The sequence below is a fragment of the Larus michahellis genome, chromosome 2 (genome assembly GCF_964199755.1).
Source record: "Larus michahellis chromosome 2, bLarMic1.1, whole genome shotgun sequence".
Lineage (NCBI taxonomy): Eukaryota > Metazoa > Chordata > Aves > Charadriiformes > Laridae > Larus > Larus michahellis.
In genome coordinates, this window is record NC_133897.1 from 128,370,807 (window position 1) to 128,391,722 (window position 20,916).

Consider the following 20,916-nt stretch of genomic DNA (forward strand, 5'->3'; position numbering starts at 1 on the left):
CATAGACGTGTGTACATCAGAGATAGGAAAGAGCTGTTCAGGTTATTTAAGTCCTTTCCAGTGAAGTCCCACTTGTGGATTAGGCACAGGAAGGGCACAGTCACTGCTCCCGCCTGCCCGCGTAGAGCCCAAATCCACCCCTCCCTCGGCTGTCTTTCCTGCCTCCTCTCTCCTAGGACTGACTCAGGGTCATGCATGAAGGAGCCTGTTGTCTGCAGGACCTCGGCTTCATCTGCTGTGAAGGTTGGAAGGTGTCTAACGAATGCAGAGGAGACAGGAACATCTTACTGCTCAGGCCTGGAGCAGCAGGCTGCAGAGTTGGATGCTGTTCCCACCTTTGCTGCAGAGCTCTCCTGCAGTGACAAACAAGTCCTCTCGCCAGGCTCTCCACAAGCGGTTCCTGTGTTTTCCTCATTTTCCCGTTGCCCCACAGAGGCCCTTAGAGTCTAATTTGCAGAAGTGTTGGGCGCACGCAACCGTGAGTGAAGTCAGGAAGGTGGTTATTTAACAAAAAATCTTCTGTATTCTCACAAACATGAGAAACAAGTTTGTAGAACTGAGAGCTCAAAATAATGCATTGTGAGCATATTCGACTTCAATGCCTGAATTCCCTGTCTGTATCCTGGGAATTATCGTAGAAAATTAGTAATTGTTTGCACAGCATTCAGACGCTAGAGTGTTACTTAGAAAAGACGGTGACAACATTAGCATTTCCATCTTTAGAGCGGAGTTTGAATAGCAGACAGGAAATCAGGCATGAAACTACCAAGTGCGCAGGGGAAAATTATACACTCACTGAGCACCATCCACCCTGTGGGCTGAGGAGGGGACAACGGAAGTAATATGATACATTGCCCTTAAAAGACGGGACCAAACATATATGAACAGGGAGTCAGAGCAAAGTGTCCCACGCAATTTTAATTCCAGCAGTTTCTAATGTTAAGTATCTTACTGGAGCGAAGCTCCTGTAACGTAATTTCTTCTGTATAACAGGGCTTTACGCTGAAATCCTTGTTTCTATACGCAAACACCAAAAATTGCTTACAAAGTCTAGAGGCGTAATGGCACAGCTCAGTGCAATGCACACAGTTACTTAAGCTGGTTTGGGGCAGATTTGTTCTAGAAACACAAATAATACGTCAGGACTCTTCCTTGCACCTGCCTTAGAGCAGGACCTGTTAACTCCCTCCTAACTACCCCAGGTACAGAACTGCTTTAATACAATTATTCTACATCCAGTACTGACAGGGCACTATCTTGCATAGCTTGTACGTGTTCTGAGCGACCATTAATAATGTCTCATTGTTGAAGGGGTGGAGAGCTTCCTAACAAACAAAAGCACAACTTGCTTCCAGCTTCAAATGAGAAATGTGAATTTTTGGGTAAGAACCACGTATTATTTTATTATGATTTTTGCAACAGCTGAGGCTGATACTGATCAGTAGGTGGCTACTATTATTCTTTGAAAGCTGGCACAAGACTAGTAAAAAAAAAACCACAAACAGTATATTGACAATGGAAAATTACCACGCTATTGTCCATGGGTGTTCTAATTTCAACAAGCAAAATCTGATAACTCCGCCATTCATTTCACCTCTCTCAAACAATAGATAATCTTTTTGCAAGTACTTCAGGAAATAACCAAGAGCCATTTGTTTGGGTGATTCATCTGTGACTCCTTAGAGCTCCCCAGTCTTAGTGGAGTTCTTAGAAAGAACCCTTCTGCTGCCCCCCTCCAAACTCTGGGGCACAGAAGTGTCTTCTTTGTCCCAGGTCCTCAGTTCACGTCACAGAGCGACCGAGGCGTGTGCTATCCCCTTGCAAGCTTTGGTGTTTCCCCGGGAAGGAAACAAGACTAGAACAGTAGCTGGAATTGCCTTTGGTCTGTGTGTTTGAAGGATGAGGACCCTGAGACATGTCAAACTGCGCTGGTTGCACAGATTAGACATAGCTATTTTCCAGCAATTATCTTTCTGCTTTACTATGTTTTGTTCCTATATTTAAATGAACAATAATTTTAAGAAAGCTTTTCGGTACAACAAAGTTAATCTTTCTCTGCCCAAAACCTGTTCTTAAGCAAGAAGCAGCTTCATACTGTTCATCAAAATCGTTATTGAAAATGTGTTTCGTGATAAGTTTGGAGCTGAAGAAGATGAGATTCACTTTTGTTACCAAGGTGGATGCCCCCCAGCTGAAGGTAGTGCCAGAGCTACTGCCTGTGACCTGAACTTGCCTTATTCTTAGATTGGTAACAGTGCACACAGAGTATGCCCAACAGGTAATAGACTATATGGAGCCAAGTGTTTGGGCTAGGACATCGTCATAAAGAAGATGAAAGCCCATTACAGTCTCATGGGTAAAAACTGGGAAGCGGGCATTGACAGGGCAGGTCTGACACCCATCAACAAAGCCTGCTACCTTGATAGCAGGCTACCTCCAAAGACAATGGCAAGAGATAAAATAATGCAGAAAATAGCAAATAGCAACCTCACTTTCTTGAGAAAAGAGTAGTGTCTTCACAATGAGAGGGGCATTCAACGTCAAACTGAAGGAAGACACTGCCCTTCAGCTGTCAGCACCGGCACCCAGCAGAATGGCACCACCTGGACAACAGTCAGTCCCACACTGGCAATTTCCCTGCGATATGGACATTACAGTGGTCTTGACTCTCCAGGGTGGGTACGGGGGCTCCATGGCACTGAGCTCATCGCAGGAGGAAGAGTTACACCCTTGTTCTGAGCATGCAAAATTCTAAACCTTTCACTGCATTTATGTTAAAAATCACTTTTGGCTAAGCAGAAAATTTAACAACTACAAAAGCAGTAATCACCTGCTGTTATTACACCAGAGCTGGATTCCCTCCCTCCCTCCTGGTCCAGAAGGCACCTTACACAGGATTTTGTGAACTCATACCCTAAGCCCAAAATTGCACTTCACATACATCTAATGGTCTGTAGTCGCATGACTCAGTAGCTGATGGTTCCAGCGCTGGCATGCAGGAAGGTGCCAGGTCCGGCTGATGGTTGGATACAGAATGAGGAGCTTTCTGAGCAGCCGGAGAGCGGCTGTACCTCTGTAGTCAGCGCTGCTGCGGCTGCTGCCCCAATCCCACGCACCCCTGTGGTCCTCACCAAAGATGCTGGAGAGGATCAAGAAACTTATGAGGACCGGAAACTATACATTGCAAGAAAAATCTCTGTTTAGCTTAACTAGGGTTATAATTGCACAGGCAGCTCAAATGATGAAACAGCCTGTTAGTGCCAGAAGGAAGGGAATCACCCTTCCCTCTCATTCCTGTTTCTCCTTCCTCTCCTCCTTTCTCCTGTTTTCAGTCACACCCTCCCTTCCCCTGCTCTGGCTGGTGCTGGTGCTTGCGAGATCCTTTTGTTGCTGGTTTGGCTCACAGCAGAAAAACATGCATGTTTTTTTGGTGGATTGCATTTCTGCTCTTCCCATGGAAGAGCCTGGCAAGTGCTGGGACTGGCTGAGGATGGGAGAAAGGCTGGAGGTGGGAACAGACCTCCTTCCTCGGTGCTGGCGAACTGACAAACTCCTTTACTGAACGCTCTGGTTTCTTAGCTGAAGGCAAGCTTTAGGGCGCTCAGTGCGTTTAATTACATGTATGATGAACAAGATTTGACAACAGGCAAAGAAGAAGGCAAGGCATCCTGGTGAAGAAGGATTTTAAAGACTAGAATTGATGCTAGAGAAGTTCATGCTATAAATAAGGCAGATGTGGAATAATTATGGTACAAAAGCATCTTTCCAAGCGTCTTCCAGGATTTCCCCATCGCTGGTATGCTTGACGTGATGCTTTCCCCAGGGGACCTTCTCCAGGAGATGTGCTGGGCTTCAGACACGCACCGGCAGCAGAAGGCCCACGCAGGCGCTGGACCACGGGCCAGGTGACGTGGTCACCCCGGCTCTGGCGTGGCACAGCTCACCGCCACCTGCCCGGGAAACCACACACCAAAGCCGAGATAAGGCAGCTGCCAGTTTTTTATTACAGGGGAAAAAAAAATATAATTGTAAAAGTAATAGAAAATTATATTTTATTTTTTTTTTTCTCCGTGAAGGTGACAGCTGTGAACCAAGAAAGGCAAAGGAGTGATACGAAGGCAGTACAAAAATGAAGGACGCCAGCGGCGAGCACGGCAAGCGGCCGCAGGGGAGCGCTGCCGGCGGCGGTGGCGAGCGGGGCCGCCTCTAACGGAGCTGGGCCACCGCCGCCCGGCTGCCCGCCCCTCCGGTGCCTCTCCCGATCCCGATCCCCGTCCCGGTCCCGCGGAGCCCTTCCCCTCCCGGCGGGCCCGGCCCACTCCCGCCGCCGGCGGCGGAGCATGCGCGGGGCCGGGCCAGTTCCGCCACCGCCCCCGCTCCCCTCATAGCGGCGCTGCCGGGACTCACGGGAGCCGCCGCCACCGCCGCCCCTCTTTGCGCTGAGGACCCCGACGAACGGCAGCCGCCGCCTGGGCCGGAGGTGAAGCGGGGGCTGGGGCCGGGTGGTCGGGCCCCCTCTCCCGCGGCCCTTTGTGTGCGGGCCCGGGGCGGCGGCCCGTCCTGGGAGGAGGGGGGTGGGCTGCGGGCGCGGCGGCCGGGCATGGCGGAGCGGGGGGGAGGCCGGTGCCGAGGCGGCGGCTGGGGGGAGAGCCTGGAGGAAGCGTCGGATTCCCTGTGCCGCTGGCGAGGGGTTGTTTGTCCCCGCGGCCGCCGGGGAGCCATGTCGCGCCGCGGGCGGCGCTGCATCGCGGGGCGATCGCTCTCGGGAGCCGGCCCGGGGGGCGGGGGGGGGGGACTGGTGGTGGTGGTGGGGGGGGAGTGGTGGTGGTGGTGGTGGCGGCTTCCTCAGGGGCCCCGCCGTCGTCGGCCGGAGAAGGCAGCGAGTAAATAGGTAAATAAGCGCCTGTGTGTCCGTCTGAGTCCACATCCTGCCGTGGTCGTGGCTTTGGGGGTGTCTTCTGACCGCTCCTTCGGGCGCCCGGGTCGTTGCACGAGGGCCGTGCTCCTCGGCCGGTCCCGGGGGGTGGGGGGGGGCTCGGGCATTGGTTATAACTGGTTTTCAGATCGGCTGAACACCCACCCGCTGGGCTGGGTGCGTCGTGCCCGGTCGGGCAAGCGAGCCCTGCTTCGGGCCTTGAAATGGAGGCAGCAGGTTTCGGAGCTAAATGCCTCGCAAGAGCGATTGCTCAGAGGTTAATTAGGTAGGAATCAGACGGGAAACACTCGAGTTGTTAGTGGGGAACGCGTCTTGCAAAACAGTTGCTCGGTTCCTGATGCCTCAGCCTGACCTCCAGGAGGCTTTTGGCCTGGATCTGCTTTAAAGGTGGAATTTTTGGATTCATAAGCTTCTAACTTCTGGAAGTGGAAGCCAGTATTTCGGTGTAGGTACTGGCTTTGTGGCCTGCTGTGATCTCCCCACTGCCCATAGCCAGAAGACACTTGTGGGTTGTGTCATTTGCTTTGGCGTCTTTTTTTCCCTCCCCCAGTATCTGCTGGTGCTTTCGGAGACAGCAGGCACTACAGGCTGGCCAGGGCTGGGGTTCGTCTGGATCCCGTGCTGCCTTCAGCTCCACGCTTTCCGACCTGGAGAGTGTGTTGGGGAGCCTGTCTCCTCCCAGCCGTGCCACCCAGGCCAGTTTGGGATCACTGACTTCCTGCTGGCAGCCCCACAGTGTCACGAGAGCCGTCTTTCCACGGGTCTCTGGCCACTAGCCTGTCACTTCCCTGTGGCAGATGGGATCTGCTGACGGGCACTGAGGCACTGGTGGTCCGACTTCCCAGCCAAGGGTACTGAGAAATAGGGAGAGGTCTTCACCACCAGGTTTTGTGGGTCACTGGCTGAGTTATGGCTGTCCCCATGCTTTTCCTTTGGTTTTCACTCTTGCTTTCCTAAGCACTTGCATTCCTCACAAGACACAGGGATATGGAAATGATCAAGGAAAATTATTCTGTTGTCAGTGTAGAGTTTTAAGAGAGAAAAGGAGGATATAGTGACTCATGCTTCATGGTAGCCACTCCCCAGCTCCTAAAGCCGTTACAGTGCCTGCTGAAATTCTTGTTTATACTGTGAATAATCTTTCAGAGAAGTCTTGGACAAGTTCTTCCTGCAATCGCTTGTGGTCCCTGACAGTCACAATTGTTATTAAAAAATCATATATTAAACTAAATACAGTATTTTTCTGGATCTCACATCACCTAACAAGGGATATTTGTGTTGCCCCTGCCTGTGCAGAAATTGAAAATACCATATGCGAAGTTACAAGCTCATTGAGTGCAGTTACAGTGGTGACAGTTATTCCGGCTATTTAGTTGGAAAACCAAAAATAGTAACTGGTGAGACGATGGCAAGGGAGCTAACCTGTCAGCTCCTTGGTAGCAGTGACAAACGCTTGGCTTTGTGAGCCCTTGGCTGGGGAGGGGAGGTGGCCGGGGGGGTTGCAAAGTGGCAGGATAAGCTGCTGCAGTGTCGTCATATGTGATCCAAGAACTAATATCATAGAATGGTTCAGGTTGGAAGGGACCTTAAAGATCATCTAGTTCCAACCCCTCTGCAGTGGGCGGGGAGGCCTCTCACCAGACCAGGTTGTTCAAAGTCCTTTCCAACCTGGCCTTGAACACTTGCAGGGAAGGGACATCCACAGCTTCTCTGGGCAGCCTGTTCCAGTGTCTCAGCTACCCTCACAGTAAAGAATTTCTTCCTAATATATCATCTAAATCTCCCCTCTTCCAGTTTAAAACCGTAGTCCCTTGTCCTATTGCTACATTCCCCTCATAGAGTCCATCCCCATGTCTCCCATAGGCCCCTTTTAGCTTTGCTAATACTGTTCTACGGAAAACACCACGCTCCCCTTTGTAAACCAGAGGAAGGTTGAGGTTGCCCGTCTCTGACAAATGTCACCAGTAATTGCGTGCGGAGTGAGGCTGGTCTGCGGAGGAGAACTAAAGCTGGCCAAGGCGTAAACACGCTGGGGTTTGCAGTGTGGAAGTCGGTTGCTGAGACGAGGGGCCCAGCAGACCCCGTGCCGTGCTCCGCCGCTGTGTGGATGTCAGATTGCCATTGCAAAAATGCTGCTCCTCTCCTCCTTGTCGCCCTGTGATGGGGTGACTCCTTTGGGAATGCACTGTCCTTGGCCTGCCCTTGTTTTCCTGCCTGCGTGCTGGCGGGGGTGTGCTGGCTCTGAACGTGTGCCAGCGCTTGGACCGGCGGCACCTCAGTGTACGTGGGCAGCTGTAGCATAGAGGTACGTGGTGACTCTGATGCTGTGTGTGACTTGACCGGAGTTGGCAGCAGAATGCAGTGTCCTGGCAACACTTAACCTGAGCGAGGGGTTTGCCAGCCTGGGGCTTGCATTTGCTATTGCCTATTTGCCATCATTCTGTGATTTTTTTTTTTTTTTTTTTTTTTTTTTTTTTTTGGATGAGCAAAAGCACTTGGCTGTTTCCGGTCAATGCTGGGTCAAAGCAGAACTTTAAACTGGTATTAAATGTGTATGTTTAACTTCTAAAGCTTCCAGGCTTTCAACTATGTTTGGTTTCGTTGCAACAATTAATCAAAAATGTCAGTGGCAATTAATTATTACAACATAACTGGCCATGTGTTCACAGTTTAGATCTCCGTCGCATTTAGGGCACACTTTTTTGAAGTTTTAATTGTAGTTTGACATGATACTGGAGCTGCTGGGCACTCTGCTGAACAAGTAGAAAAGCTGTTGATGAGCTTAGTGTAATATGAAGAGATGTCTATTGTGTTACTGCAATATCACATTGGGCATCAGTGTGCGGGTTTTTGTGTGTTGTTGTTTTTTTTTTAAATTAACTTAATATCTGCACTTAGAGAAGCAGTAGCTCAAGGGTTTATGCAGTGGTCGCTTTTCCTCTGGAATTTTTGCTAAGTTGCTGTGCAAATAAGGACCTCTGTTCTCTGGATAAGAAAATACATCCCGAAAGCTTTTAATAGACCTGCCTCATTAACTGTGTTCTCAGTGCCTTGTATAACTTGCAAAACTGTGTCACGGTTTTTTGTCTTCTGTTTCTGTCCCTCTTGCTCCCTCATTAAAACATTCCCATATATTGGTGTGAAATGTTCCATTACGGTTTTGAAAAGTTCAGCTGACCTCAGTGAGAATGTGAACGAAGGAGCTCTACAAAAAATGGGATTTCTTGCAGCCTCAGGTGCCTGGCTCTAGCAGAGCTGGGTGTCAGCGTCGTGCCTTAGAGGATCATGTGAACTGGGTTTCTTGTTTTTGCTTGTTTTCTTTTCCTTTCTTTTTTTTTATTACTTCCTGATAAGTTGTCACAGGGCTTTCCCAATGTCACATGAGAGCCAGCCTGAAGCCTCTGTGTGTTTTGAAACTCACCACTGACTGAGTCTGGCTGCTTCATGGTCTCTTGCTGCAATTAATGTGTTGCAAGTGGACATGGGAAGTCAGTTCTCTTTAGGGGCTTCTTACTGGAACATCAGAACTGATGAAAGTGTTTATATACTTTGGATAACAGAGTGAAAGCTTCTACAGTTGTATATAAAATACTGTCCCAGTTGGGAAGAGGAGTAGGAGGAGGGTGGTTAGATTTTTTTTTCCTCTTAACCCTCATCATCATTGCATCCTGGCCTCCTAAAGACTGTCTCTGCAATACTTCATGTGAAACGGTTTTCTCTGTATAGGCTTTCTCATCGTTGAGACCTAACCTTTGATGATGCTAAGTATATTAAATAAAGCCTATTACGCAAAGGCTATTATTGATAATAGATTAAGTGGGTAGTCTTAATGGAATTTATCTGTGGTGCTAAAACTTGCAGGTCACAGATCCCTTATTTAACCCTCTGTCTGCTTTCGCTTTCTTTTTTAAGTTGTAAAGCTAAACAAATATCTCTGACTAACCTTGTTATTTGTTTGCTTTTTTTTTTCTTTCTCCCCATTCCCCACCCCCCCCCCCCCCCCACCCCCTCCTCTTTTTGGTCTTCCCGTCATGCAGTGAGACTGCATCAACATGTCTCTCTATCCTTCCCTGGAAGATCTGAAGGTGGACAAAGTTATTCAGGTATGAGGGGCTTTAATAAGATGAGTTTTGATGACAATAATAGATATGATGATTTTTAATCTAGGAGGGGGGATACTTTTATTGCAGGTCTGAGTTTGTGTTTTATGACCATACCCTAAAAGGGGAAAGACAAACTGCTTACTTTGTAGCTTGCTATAATATGATTAATATTTATTTTACCACTGCTGGGTATATTTATTTTGTTTTATATATTTGTTTAGAGTCTTTTTTTCTTTAATGTATTGATATGTTTCATTTTTTTTTGAAGTATAGATGCTGGGTCTTAATTAGACAAACATAGTCAGTCTCTTCTCATCCTTCAGCTCTGATGTGGTGAATAGGTATTGACCGAACTAATAAACCTACTGTGTCTCGTTCCTAGTGTCCAAACGTGTGGCAGAAAGCTTTCATGGTCAGTTGGGCACAAAAAAGAGCAGTGACTCTCTTAACATCACAGGCTTGTCCTCTGGCTGTTTCATGGTGGTGACCAGTTCTCTTGATACTTCCATTTGTGTAAAATCCTTTATGTGTAAGAATATTCATGTCTTTATTATTAGATAGGACAAGGATGAAAAAAAATCTGTGAAACTAAATAATGAAAAACACATTAATGGATAAAACTCCATGAGAAATTTGACGTGATTATATTTTACAAGGAGTTTCCTTGCTTTCTTCATCATTTTACCTAGCTTCCGTTTTTCTTGCCTAAACATAAACTGGATTTCCTCCCAGTTCAAACAACAGCAATGAGTTATACTACATTTTAAGGTGACTGGTGCTTCTGTCCTTGGCCTCATTGGGAAGCAATCGAGCAAATGGCACAGAACAGCTTAATAACTCTCCTGTGCTGTCCCACAGTGGAGTGCCTCAGGCTCAGCTGTGTTCCTATGTATGAGGTGAGGCTCTTGAAGTTGTGGGCACTGTGTTGGGATTTCTCTTTGTGCCTGCACACCCCACCCCGCTTCATTCTTCTTATCTTGCCAAAGTCTCTTATCTACAGTCAGATAATGCTGAACTGAAAAAAACCCTAGCCTGGAGCCGAGAACGCGGTCCTTCGGCCTTTTAACGACTAACTGCTAAGAGTTCATATGTTGCAATTAAAAATATTCAGTGTGATCTTTCTGCTACTTAACTTTTGTGACCACTGAACGGAGCAGTGAGGAGAAGTAGGATATCTCTGTGCTGAGTCCTGCAGACCTTGAACCATAGGTACATGTTCTGTCATTTTATAGAGCAGGGCCTCTTGTGCATTGTCCTGCCCATACGCTCGGCAGGGCTTATGAACTTGGGCAGAAGCACCTTGTTCGTGTGACTGTGCCTGTAGTCTCTTGTGGTGTCTCACAGAAAAATGAGAGTAAACCCTACAGAGGCTTCTATAGGGAGCATAACAAATTGTTCTGTTAAGCTAATTTAATCCTTGGTGACACACTGGTAATGTGTCTCAAAGGTCAGTTTTCCAGAAATCAGTTCATGCAGGACAGATGCTTGCTGTCGTACTTAAAGATGAGCGTGCACTCAAAGTTTAAATTGGGGTTTCACAAAGTTCTACCACTTGATAAGTGGGATGTCAAGCAAGACAGCCTATGAGGAAGATTTTCCATGTGGGGGTGGGAGGTAAGGGAGGTAGAGCCAAGAGCATTCAGTTACAGATCCCCTGTGAAGGGGTTTGGGTGTTCTTGTTGCCATCCAATGGGGAAGATTGCCCTTCAGCAGTTATGTGACAGCATCTCGCTCCTACTGACCAACTGTAGTACTACGGGGGGCTAATGGGCTGTTTACTGAGTATAGCTGTGAGAGAGGGGAAGTAAATACTCTTGTTGCTAAATACCATTATCTCAAGAGTAAGCCATTCCATTTTCACTGTTATTTTCGGTAGCAAAGGCTAAGCTATTTGCCTCTTCCAAAAACTGTATTATGAAAAAGCTGTCTCTTTAAATACATCTGAGACCACCCGTAGGGGAAAAGAGGGCAGAGTACTGAAAGACAAAGTCTTTACCTACAATAGATGAGTGAGATTAAAATGACTGCTGGTTGAAAGATACGGACTTGTTACATTAAATATTCTAACCCGTTCTTTTTGTCTAGCGTTTTGAGTTGGAGGCTATTCTTCTAAATACATCTGATATAGAAAAAATGACTCATTCTTGCTGTGAAACTCTTTTTCTGAGAACAACTTCCTGGAGAGTGCGGGACTACGAAGTCTTCTATTTTTAAGAATGATTTCCTTAAAAACATTAAGTAATTTGACCATCGTGTTGTGTTAGATGATTTATGTGTCCTGTTCAGGATAACATTTCACTATGCATTTAGTAATTTCCCTCCCTCCCCCCACTCTTGACGTTCAATCTCAGGAAAGCTACTCAGACAGCTATTTCCATCACGCTTAACACGCTTCTGTAAGGCAGTGTTTTTTCACGGGTCGTGATTACACAAGGCCAAAAAAGTAGTAGCTGAGGTATTCAGAAGGAAGGAAACTGGCTTACTTTAATACAGCCCTATATTTGTGAGTCAGTAAGCCATATAGAAATTCAGCTTAGTATGTTCACTATAGTGGCAACTTCTGTAGAAAAACCGTCTTAGAAGGTCCATTTCTCTCAAAGGTATTAAGCTAGTAGCCTTGGATTGCGTGGAACTTGCAACACATAAGGGACTATGGTAGAACTCATAAATAATGTTTGTAAATGGTGAAGAGTTAAAAATGGCCAATATCCGTCTGAAAAAAAGTAATTACAGAACACTCTGCCAAAGGTCATACCTTAAAACTTAAAGTTATAAAGCTTTGTCAGCCAAGTTTAATGTGTCTTTTAAGGCTCTCTAACTTGCTTGATGACAAAACCAGAACAAGTTGACAGTAAAGCCTTTCTACATTATACTGTAGCCTTGTGTTTGAGGAAGGTACAAGTTGATCTACCAAAGTAGTGTGATACTACTACAGCATATTGTATTGAAGTTATTTCAAAGAAAAAGATTGACTTCAGAACTTCAAGATGAATAGTAACTAGCATATACAAGAAAATCTTTAGTCTCCTGCCTGCATAATAAAAATTTCATAGGTGTGTGGGTTTTTTATTCTCCTTGTGCAAGATAACATATGTGAATTTCTTTGCTTTCAGGCTCAGACTGCGTTTTCTTCAAATCCAGCTAATCCAGCAATCTTGTCTGAAGCTTCTGCTCCTGTTCCTCACGATGGAGGTAAGCTCATGTGCTGTGTAGTATCCTAATGCTGTGGAAAGCAGCTGTGAAATCATTAAGTCAACGGTACAGTCAAAAATACCTATAAATGTGTAATCCTGTTTACAAAGGGTGAGACCGTGCCTTTTTGGAAATGCCAACACCCACCTTGGTAAGGGGCTATGGGAGTCCAAAAAACAGTGCTTGCTTGCTTATAAAAGGAAGTTGTGGCAAACACTAACCCTTCTCTAACTTTTTGAAACCTTTTCCAAATGAGCCTAGGGTAACAAGATTTGCTGTTGGTACGGTTTGAACTCTTTAACTCTTGCCTCAAACACTTGGTTGTCCTTATTTATCACATCCATATTTGTAAGCTTTAGAGGGCAGCATGAGTCTGAGTGTCTGTCTGCTCCATACAAGCTTGCTTAGGAACAAACAAACATGAATCTCTGTGAACAGAGAAGTGCCCAGGAAGGTGTAACTTCATCTTGTCATGCTATCAACGTAAAGCTTCCAACAGATTTTGAAATCAAATGTCTGGTGGGAAATCCATTAGACCTAAAGCTGAATGACTTGTACCCATTTCTGCTCTTTCTCCTATGCACGTGAATATTCATGAAGGTGCACAGGTATGTTTGAGGTCAGACTTCTGGGTTAGTAAGTTACGCTTGGTCTAAAAGGCCTAAAGCCTCTAACCAGCATGACCAGCAGCAGCGCTGGAACAGCTGTCAAAAATGCAGGTGGATCAGATGTTAAGGCTTGGTGGGTGTAACTTTGTCTCCAGTTCTCCTCTTGGTGCTGGTGTGTCTAAGGGGACTTTAAGGCAGGGGTTTGTATAGCTCACCAGAGAGCAGTCTTTCACAGATCCTTTCTGGAATAGATGCTTACCTGGCCCAACCTCGCCAGACCAGATTTGAGTTTGCTTCAGCAGTCTCCTCTTGGCAGCATTCTTTCTGCCGTCCAGAGTTTGAATTCTCCTGCAGTGTTTGTTCCTGCTGGCCAAACGACGTAATTTTGACGTCGGCTTATGTGTGAATTGCTCAGGGGCTGTGTATGGCTTAAGAGTGATTAATTGCTCAATATGTCCCAAAGGAAGGGATGCCTACACCCATCTATAGGATGCACCAACTCTGCTGGGAATACCTCTGTCCTGGTAGAGGCAGGAGGGTATACATCAAGAACTTCCAGATGTTTTCTGCTATTTGGAGGTGCCTCTGCTTTGAATGAGAATGTAATACAGACAGCAAAGATGCGTCCTGTGTTGTGGTCTTTGATGAAGAACAAAAGAGAAAAATCAAGTAGCTGCATAAGTCTTGTGCAACATTAATTGTGTTTAATCCTAGGGGCTTGAAAATGCAAGCAAAAGACAACCACAGAAGAAATATTCATTAAAAGCTTATTAATCAATATGGATGAACCTACAAGCTGATAGATCAGTCTGGAAATAAGATCAGACAGGATCTCATGTGAAGCAGCATGCAAATATACCACTGAAAGTATTAAGGAGCAAAAAAAATATCTCTCAGTTATACTGGAATTCATGCTGTCATGACCGTTCTGTTCCTTCCCAGAAAAGTTACTTTCCATTTCTGGTCAAATGTGGATTCTTATAATAGCTGGTTTTATGTGCGTAACCATAAATGAACACTAGGAACCTAAGCTTTGTGAACCAGGGGAGCCTGCTTACTTCCAAGGCCATCCCTTGCACCACCTCGCTTTCCGAGCAGCCTTTTCTGTCCCCAGTGATTCGGTAAGAACAGCGAGTGGACTCTTAAGAGTTCTCATAACTGCCACTTGTTAAATCCTAGTGGTTAATTATCTGTGGAATGTCAAGAGCCCTATCAAGCTTATTTCCAGAGTGGTTTGACTCAAGATCTGACAAGTCTGTCGGTTTAACTTCCTTGCACCCCGCTCCTCTGGAGCATAGAGGAATCTCCTGGTGGTCATTTGAAGGACCATGGTGGTTTTGTCTTGTTGAGAAGTATATCTAAAACAACTTCATTTTGAAGTTGTGAGAAAATGACAACTACTTTCTTATGAAGACTATTAAAGCAGACTGCAGTGTGGACCTTACAGCCAAGAGGCTGTCTTCCGCAGAAACTTTACCATGCCTTTGATCTGGACTGTCCTTGGCATGGATGTCTCTTGCAAGTGCTGTCTTGCACTTGGTGGAGGGTCACTCTGTGTGTGTGTTCTCCAGCATGCCTGGTCTGGGGGAGCGTAGTTCCCCACTAATTGCCTGAAAGTTTTGGAGCAAGGGCGCGTATTCATGAACTGCAGCACAACGGTGGTTTTGGAACTTATCACCATGCTGTTTGTGGAACGTATCACAATGTTGTTTGTGCCATAAAGGATGAATGGAGTAACTGAAACTAAAAGTTGTCTGTAAGCTCTTTATCTCAAAAGCGCTGCTTCTCTGGTTGCTTTTCTAAGCTGGGCTAGAATAACAGTCCTGATTCAAGTGGGTCTTCTGTCATAATTTTCAGATTAGATACATTACAATAGCACAAGATTTGTTGAAGGAATTGTAGATGTGAAAGCAGTAACTGCCTGTTGTATTAAACCAACAGTTGTATTGTTGGGATTTTTTTGTTTTGTTTTTCTCCTATAGGCTTATACCCCAGACTGTATCCGGAACTTTCTCAGTATATGGGCCTGAGCCTCAGTGAGGAAGAGGTGCAGAGAAACCTGCCAGTGGCAGCAGCCGCTCAGCCACAGGGTGTAGGTACCAGTCAAGCATGTTTTAGAAAGCAAAAGTATAAAGACTAAATGTATATTTAGAGTCTACTCTAGAGAGTAGACTACTACTTGTCTTAAGTACCACACTGGACTGATAAATGAATTGTTTTAAGCAAGAGTACCTATTTTTCTCTGGTCTTAAAGTGAGCAGTATATTTCCAGTGTTGAGGGGTGGGGAAGAGCTGGTGTTATGACTTAATTTTTATGTTGTGGGGGTTTTTTTGGTGTTTTTTTAATATCACTTCATATAAGCTGATATATAGCTATTTTAAAAAGTTGAAACTAAGTTGTCTGGCTATTTTGTTTTAATCAGCAACTGGTAACACGACCTTCTACTAATTACATGGTAGCTCCAGTGACTGGAAATGATATTGGAATTCGCAGAGCAGAAATTAAGCAAGGCATCCGTGAAACAATTTTATGTAAAGATCAAGATGGCAAAATTGGACTTCGCCTTAAGTCTGTTGACAATGTAAGTATAGAAGCTTGGGTTTGCCTATAGAGATCTTGCTGCTGGATTAAATTAGTAGTGAAGCTAGTGTATGGTCACAAAACTGTCTTCTGTATAATGCTTGCTTATCCACTATCAAAATTTTAAAATCCTTCATTAGATCAGTAACTAGATTTCCAGCTGTCCAGACTAGGATCTAAATTTACAGCGGTGATTTACTTTCATGTGTTTTATAACACCTGAAAAAATACTTGTAATTTTATTTTGTTTGCTTTAGAGCATGAAATTGTCCTTGCGGAGCTGCTGTGATACTTGTTAGCAGTTCAAGACTTTTATCTCTCTCTTTGTGGAAACACTTGGCAGTACTTAAAGCTCAGCAGTATGCAGAGAACTGCCTGTGCCTTAGAAGTAGCTCCTCTTTTATAGATTCTTGCAGTGTGTTGCTGGTGAGAAAAGTAAGGATAGTGAGAGTGTCATCTTACCTACATGTAAAGGGTAATCTCAGAGTAGGCTTTTTTGAGTTTCTTTTAACATGAACATAGCTGAAAGAGGATCCTTAAACCTGCTCTAGAGCTTATCTGTTTCAGTATCTTTTGATTCTCAACATAGAAAATGCTACTCTGTTGTGTGTGTGGTTTTTTTTTTTAATAAATAAAGTCTCCTTCCCACACTCCCCCGAAGGTATTATCTACAGTTTGGCTTGATATGCTTTACTTTTTTTTCAGGGGTACTTTGACTAGAAATAGTTTTTAAACACTTTTTTTTTTTTTTGCCCGAGTCGCTAGTGAGTCATAATTGATTAAAAAGTTGAAAACTAATGGGGTTGTGAAAGAAAGAAAGATCTGCCGTAGAGTTCCTAAGATTGCTGATATATTTCTCCAGCTGTATATAGACTCCGATGTCTGGCAAAGGAATTATTAGTTAAATGGGCAAGGAGGTATACAAATTTACCACTAGTCTGTCTTGATCCAGTTATTCAGATTTCTTTTGAAAACAGAATAGTATTTACCCCTTTGAGTAAGGCTTTAATGTTATGCTTGTGTCTGTTTTTAATGTCTAAAAATGTAGACACAACAGACTTGCCCATTTCCAAACTATTCTAGCATTAATTACCTGTCAGTCTTTTAAAACATGTAGAAAAAGACTGAAATTTCAAAAGTGCATCTTAAGGAGAGATAATTAGCAAGTCCTTCTGTCCATTTGGTTGATATTATATAGAGAATGGGAAACTTTAAAGGGCTGCGTGTTCTGTCACTGGTGTTCATCCTTAAGGAAGAACTTCCTCTTTTTTTTATTTTTTCTTCCCTTTTTTTCCTCTTTTGTAGGGTATATTTGTCCAGTTAGTTCAGGCAAACTCTCCAGCATCCCTTGCTGGTCTGCGGTTTGGGGACCAAGTTCTGCAGATCAATGGTGACAACTGTGCAGGATGGAGCTCTGATAAAGCACATAAAGTTCTGAAGCAAGCTTCTGGAGAAAGGATTTCAATGATCATCCGGGACAGGTAAAGCCAACTGCAGATACGATTTGTCATTATCCATCTCGGAGTAATTCTGTAGGGTTTGGGTCTCCCCTTGCTTGAGCAGGACTGGAGGCATAACAAAATCTGTTTGTCCATGTATTTCAATAGCAAAAATCCTGAGAAATGATCCCTTTGGTAGGGAACAGTCAAAATAGTTGTTAACTTGTAAACTTCCAGTGCACACTTGCCTGGGCATGATGAGGCATAACATTTTTCAAGGTAAACTAATGAGTGATAGCGTTAGTCAAATTTAAACTTTGAGTTCAAGAGTTCTGTGCTTCTTTTGGGCACAACTGGACTTTTGCTTATACTAATTGAAAAAGCAATAAAAGATGGTACTAAAATACTTGCTGTATTAATGAATACCTTTGCGTTTTTATTTAGCATGGTAGTTTTCGTGTGAACTCTATTGCTTACGTATGAATTAATGCCAGTTTTGCTAGAAGTATGCTTAATGAACCAATACTGATTTGCAATTGCATTAAATAATGAGCTTGTAGCTAGTTGCATGTAGTAATAATAGATTCAACATAAGGTCTGCAGGCTGTGAGAAGATAGATGATACATGATATGACTATCTGTATGTCTTGAAGCTTTTTTCAGTGTTCATTCTTGTTTAAGAACCAAGTTTGACCCAGCAGAGGGCACACAACTTCTGTCAGGGCAGCTACTTCTATTGTGTATTGAATCAAAATACTGTGGTAGTAGATTCCCTGCCTGGTCTACCACTTCTGTGCCCAACTACCCACACCCTTCCTGCATTTACTAGCTTTTTAAGACACAATTTAAAGGTTTACTGTCTGTAAAGCAGTCGAAATGTTGTTGGGGAAGCCTCGTACTCCAGAATCCTGTGCTCTACCGACAGTTGTTAAAACTGCCTGTGCTATTTTTATCTACCTTGTAAGTTTGTAGAGAAAACTTAATTTTTAATGGACATTTGTGTGTGTTTGGTGGTTGTGGTGGGTGTGTGGATGTTGTATGGGACTTTTGTATTATTGTTAATCCAGATGGTGAAATACCTGTAGAACAGGGGGAAACATGTAAGGTTTATAAACAAGTATACATTAATATAACAGTATTAACAAAATGAAGTTAAACCCAACTATTTTTTCATTGTAGTTGACGTATGAGTCAGAGTACAATTAGCTTTGTAAGTCAAAGATGCTGAAATAGTGTGTGGTTCTTTCTGTGGTTTAACAGTTTTCCATTTTAAATGTCTTATAGGCCTTTTGAACGAATTATTACTATGCATAAGGACAGCACAGGGCATGTTGGTTTCATATTCAAGAATGGAAAAATAACCTCAATAGTGAAAGACAGTTCTGCTGCTAGGAATGGACTTCTTACAGAGCACAACATCTGTGAAATTAATGGCCAGAATGTAATTGGATTGAAGGTAAAATAAGTAGTATGTGGTGGGTGTGGATAGCTGTGAGCTTTTTGTGTATGTATAGTAGTTGTGTTTTGGAGCGGGGAAAAGGATTGTAATATAATGTTTAATGTTCATAAAATAAGAAAGTAAGTCATGAGAGGTAACTTGACTGGAGAGGATGTGTATGTTTTGAGGCTTCTTCGCAGTTCTGTATCTGTAGGCAGGGCAGCTCATTCTCTTCCTCTCTGCCTGGCTGGCCTGACCCTCAGTTTTTATCTTTAGTTTAACTTTGCTGGCAAAACAAAGAATAAGCTTCCTCCTGCCAGCCTGTGTCCAATTCTAGTAGGAATTTTGTGTCCTTTCTCCAGTCAGTTCATGCAAGATACCCAGTAACCAAACATCTATGAAGTGCTATTGCAGGTTCAGTGATTTGCCCTGGAGGGAAATACTCCAAGCAAGGAGCTGTGGGTCTCTTAAGCTGCGTGAAATGTGTCTAGAAAAAGCTCTTGAACTGCTGCTTGTAAGTCAGCTCGAGTAATGTTGCTCATATGACTTCTTATTTGTATAATAGGACCCCCAGATTGCAGACATCTTGGCAACAGCTGGAAATGTAGTGACCATTACCATCATGCCTTCCAGTATTTATGAGTATATCATAAAGAGGTAGGTAATAAACAAAGCAGCCATGGTGTTCGTTATAATCAAGTTGACAGCGACTATTTTTCGTAGGTTAAATAAAATGTACTCATGATAAGACCTAATTGTGAACTTAACGTGAAGGCTGGAGAAGGGGTGGGGGGAGTCTGAAAACTCGCTTGATCTGATGTTTTAGTCAAATCGGTGTGATTTTGGTTCCGTTTTTAAACTATTCATGTGTTAGTGATGCTCCGTTTGCCTTTTCTCTTGAAAAAACAGTGTCTAAACATAATTTGACTAAACTTGAATTTCTGAGAACTTTCGAGTACATGGATAACAAGTATTTGTTACCTTGTAACTAAAATGCTGTTTCTAGTGGAACTAATTCTGGTGACACAAACATGATTCTTGGCAAGATATAGCTGGATTTTTCTAATCCTTTGGCAGCCCTGGCTTTCTACAGCTAAATCTCTCCTGCAAAAATGCTTTTGAAGTTGCTAGAAATTAATAATGCTTCAGGTATAGCTGAGTCTTCCCCCCCACACCCACTTAGTATGCTTTCTACAAACCAGTTTTCTGTCTTCACAGCCACCTTTCCCCCTGCCCTCCTTCCCTCATATTTGTGATACTGCTCTGCTTGCACACGTGCCCACGTTCTGAAAGCTGCTGGTAACAGAGCTGTTACTAATAAAAACATTGGGTATCGTGAGCTTCTCTCCTCAGTGTGCAGTTTGGTGCAGCTCTCCGTAACAACATGTTTGTTGGCAAAAATAGTGGAGTAAAAGGCCAACTTTTAAATGGTATAAAGGGCCAGCAGTGACAAAGATAGTGACCAGAAGCTGTAGTGCCCTTCTAGAGCTGTCTTACAGAACTGAATGCCTTTTCCTTTTCTTTAGGATGGCAACTAGCATTATGAAAAGCCTGATGGATCACTCTGTTCCTGAAGTCTAGACTTGCATCGTGTGTGTGTATTATAATGATGATTCCACTAAACTTGGGCTATTCTACTCAGTGATTTCTTTCTTCTGCACATGAGCCTTTCAGGAGGCTGAGAGAAGATTATGCTGCATCAAGCGTTTGCATCTATAATGGCTGGGAATGTTACAGTTCAACATATCTCGTTTATTCACAAACTGTAAAACTTGTAGCCTTATATGCTTGACAAATGTGAAATTCCAATTGTGTTATGACTTCTTTTTGTAGGTCTTTTATTTAGTTTACTATTACTATAAGCCATTGCAACTAAAGGAACCAGATATCACTTGCACAGTTACGTGTTGTTACCTAGGACAATGCTGTGCTTTGTATGTTTAAGACAAATGAGTATTTTTACTGCTTTCTGTTTGCAAGAGTAGACTTGAAATAGCGTATTAGAAGTATGGCTAGTACTAGTTAATTTTTTTTGTTCTAGTAAATACTGTTTACACAAGAATGCCAGCTAAGCTGAATATAGCTAAAGGCATCGTTCAGTAAGTAAGCCTATTAAAGTAGTGTACAGATACTCAAATCTTTTTATTACTTGTTATACAAATTGTAACTAATATGCTTATCTCTCGCCTTAACCATGTTCTTAAGAATTCAGAAATAACCAAATAAATGACTGAAACTTTAGCTGTGTCCGTGTGTGTACTTCTTAAGCTAAGACAGGCTTGTTTTGTTGAAGTCAGTTTCGAGCAACAACGAAGACAAGGTAGAACGCTATTTTAAACTGTATTTCCTAAATAAGCTCACTGCCTACAGTGTTGAAAACTGCAGCTTGCTGAGTGTACTGGGCCTGGTGGGGATGGAGTTAACGTTCTTTGCAGCAGCTGGTGCTGTCTTTGATACTTGTGACTAAACCAGTGTTGATAACACGCTGATGCCTTAGCTATTGCTGAGCAGTGCTTGGGATGCTCTCACTCTGGCCCCTGCCCCCCTGAGTAGGCTGGGGGTGGCCAGAGGCTTGAGAGGGGACACAGCTGGGGCTGCTGACCCAAACTCCCCAAAGGA

General features: G+C 43.9%; 1 protein-coding gene across 1 annotated transcript; it reads left to right on the plus strand.

The window, feature by feature from the left end:
* The first annotated feature begins 3,557 nt into the window (after window positions 1-3,557).
* SDCBP (syndecan binding protein) lies at window positions 3,558-20,538 on the plus strand. The gene is made up of 10 exons (XM_074577076.1): window positions 3,558-3,796; window positions 4,077-4,480; window positions 8,974-9,039; window positions 12,153-12,231; window positions 14,822-14,931; window positions 15,263-15,421; window positions 16,726-16,901; window positions 18,144-18,315; window positions 18,863-18,954; window positions 19,824-20,538. The coding sequence occupies exons 3-10, from the start codon at window positions 8,989-8,991 to the stop codon at window positions 19,876-19,878; spliced, it is 894 nt and encodes a 297-aa protein (XP_074433177.1). The 5' UTR covers window positions 3,558-3,796; window positions 4,077-4,480; window positions 8,974-8,988; the 3' UTR covers window positions 19,879-20,538.
* The last annotated feature ends 378 nt before the right edge of the window (window positions 20,539-20,916 follow it).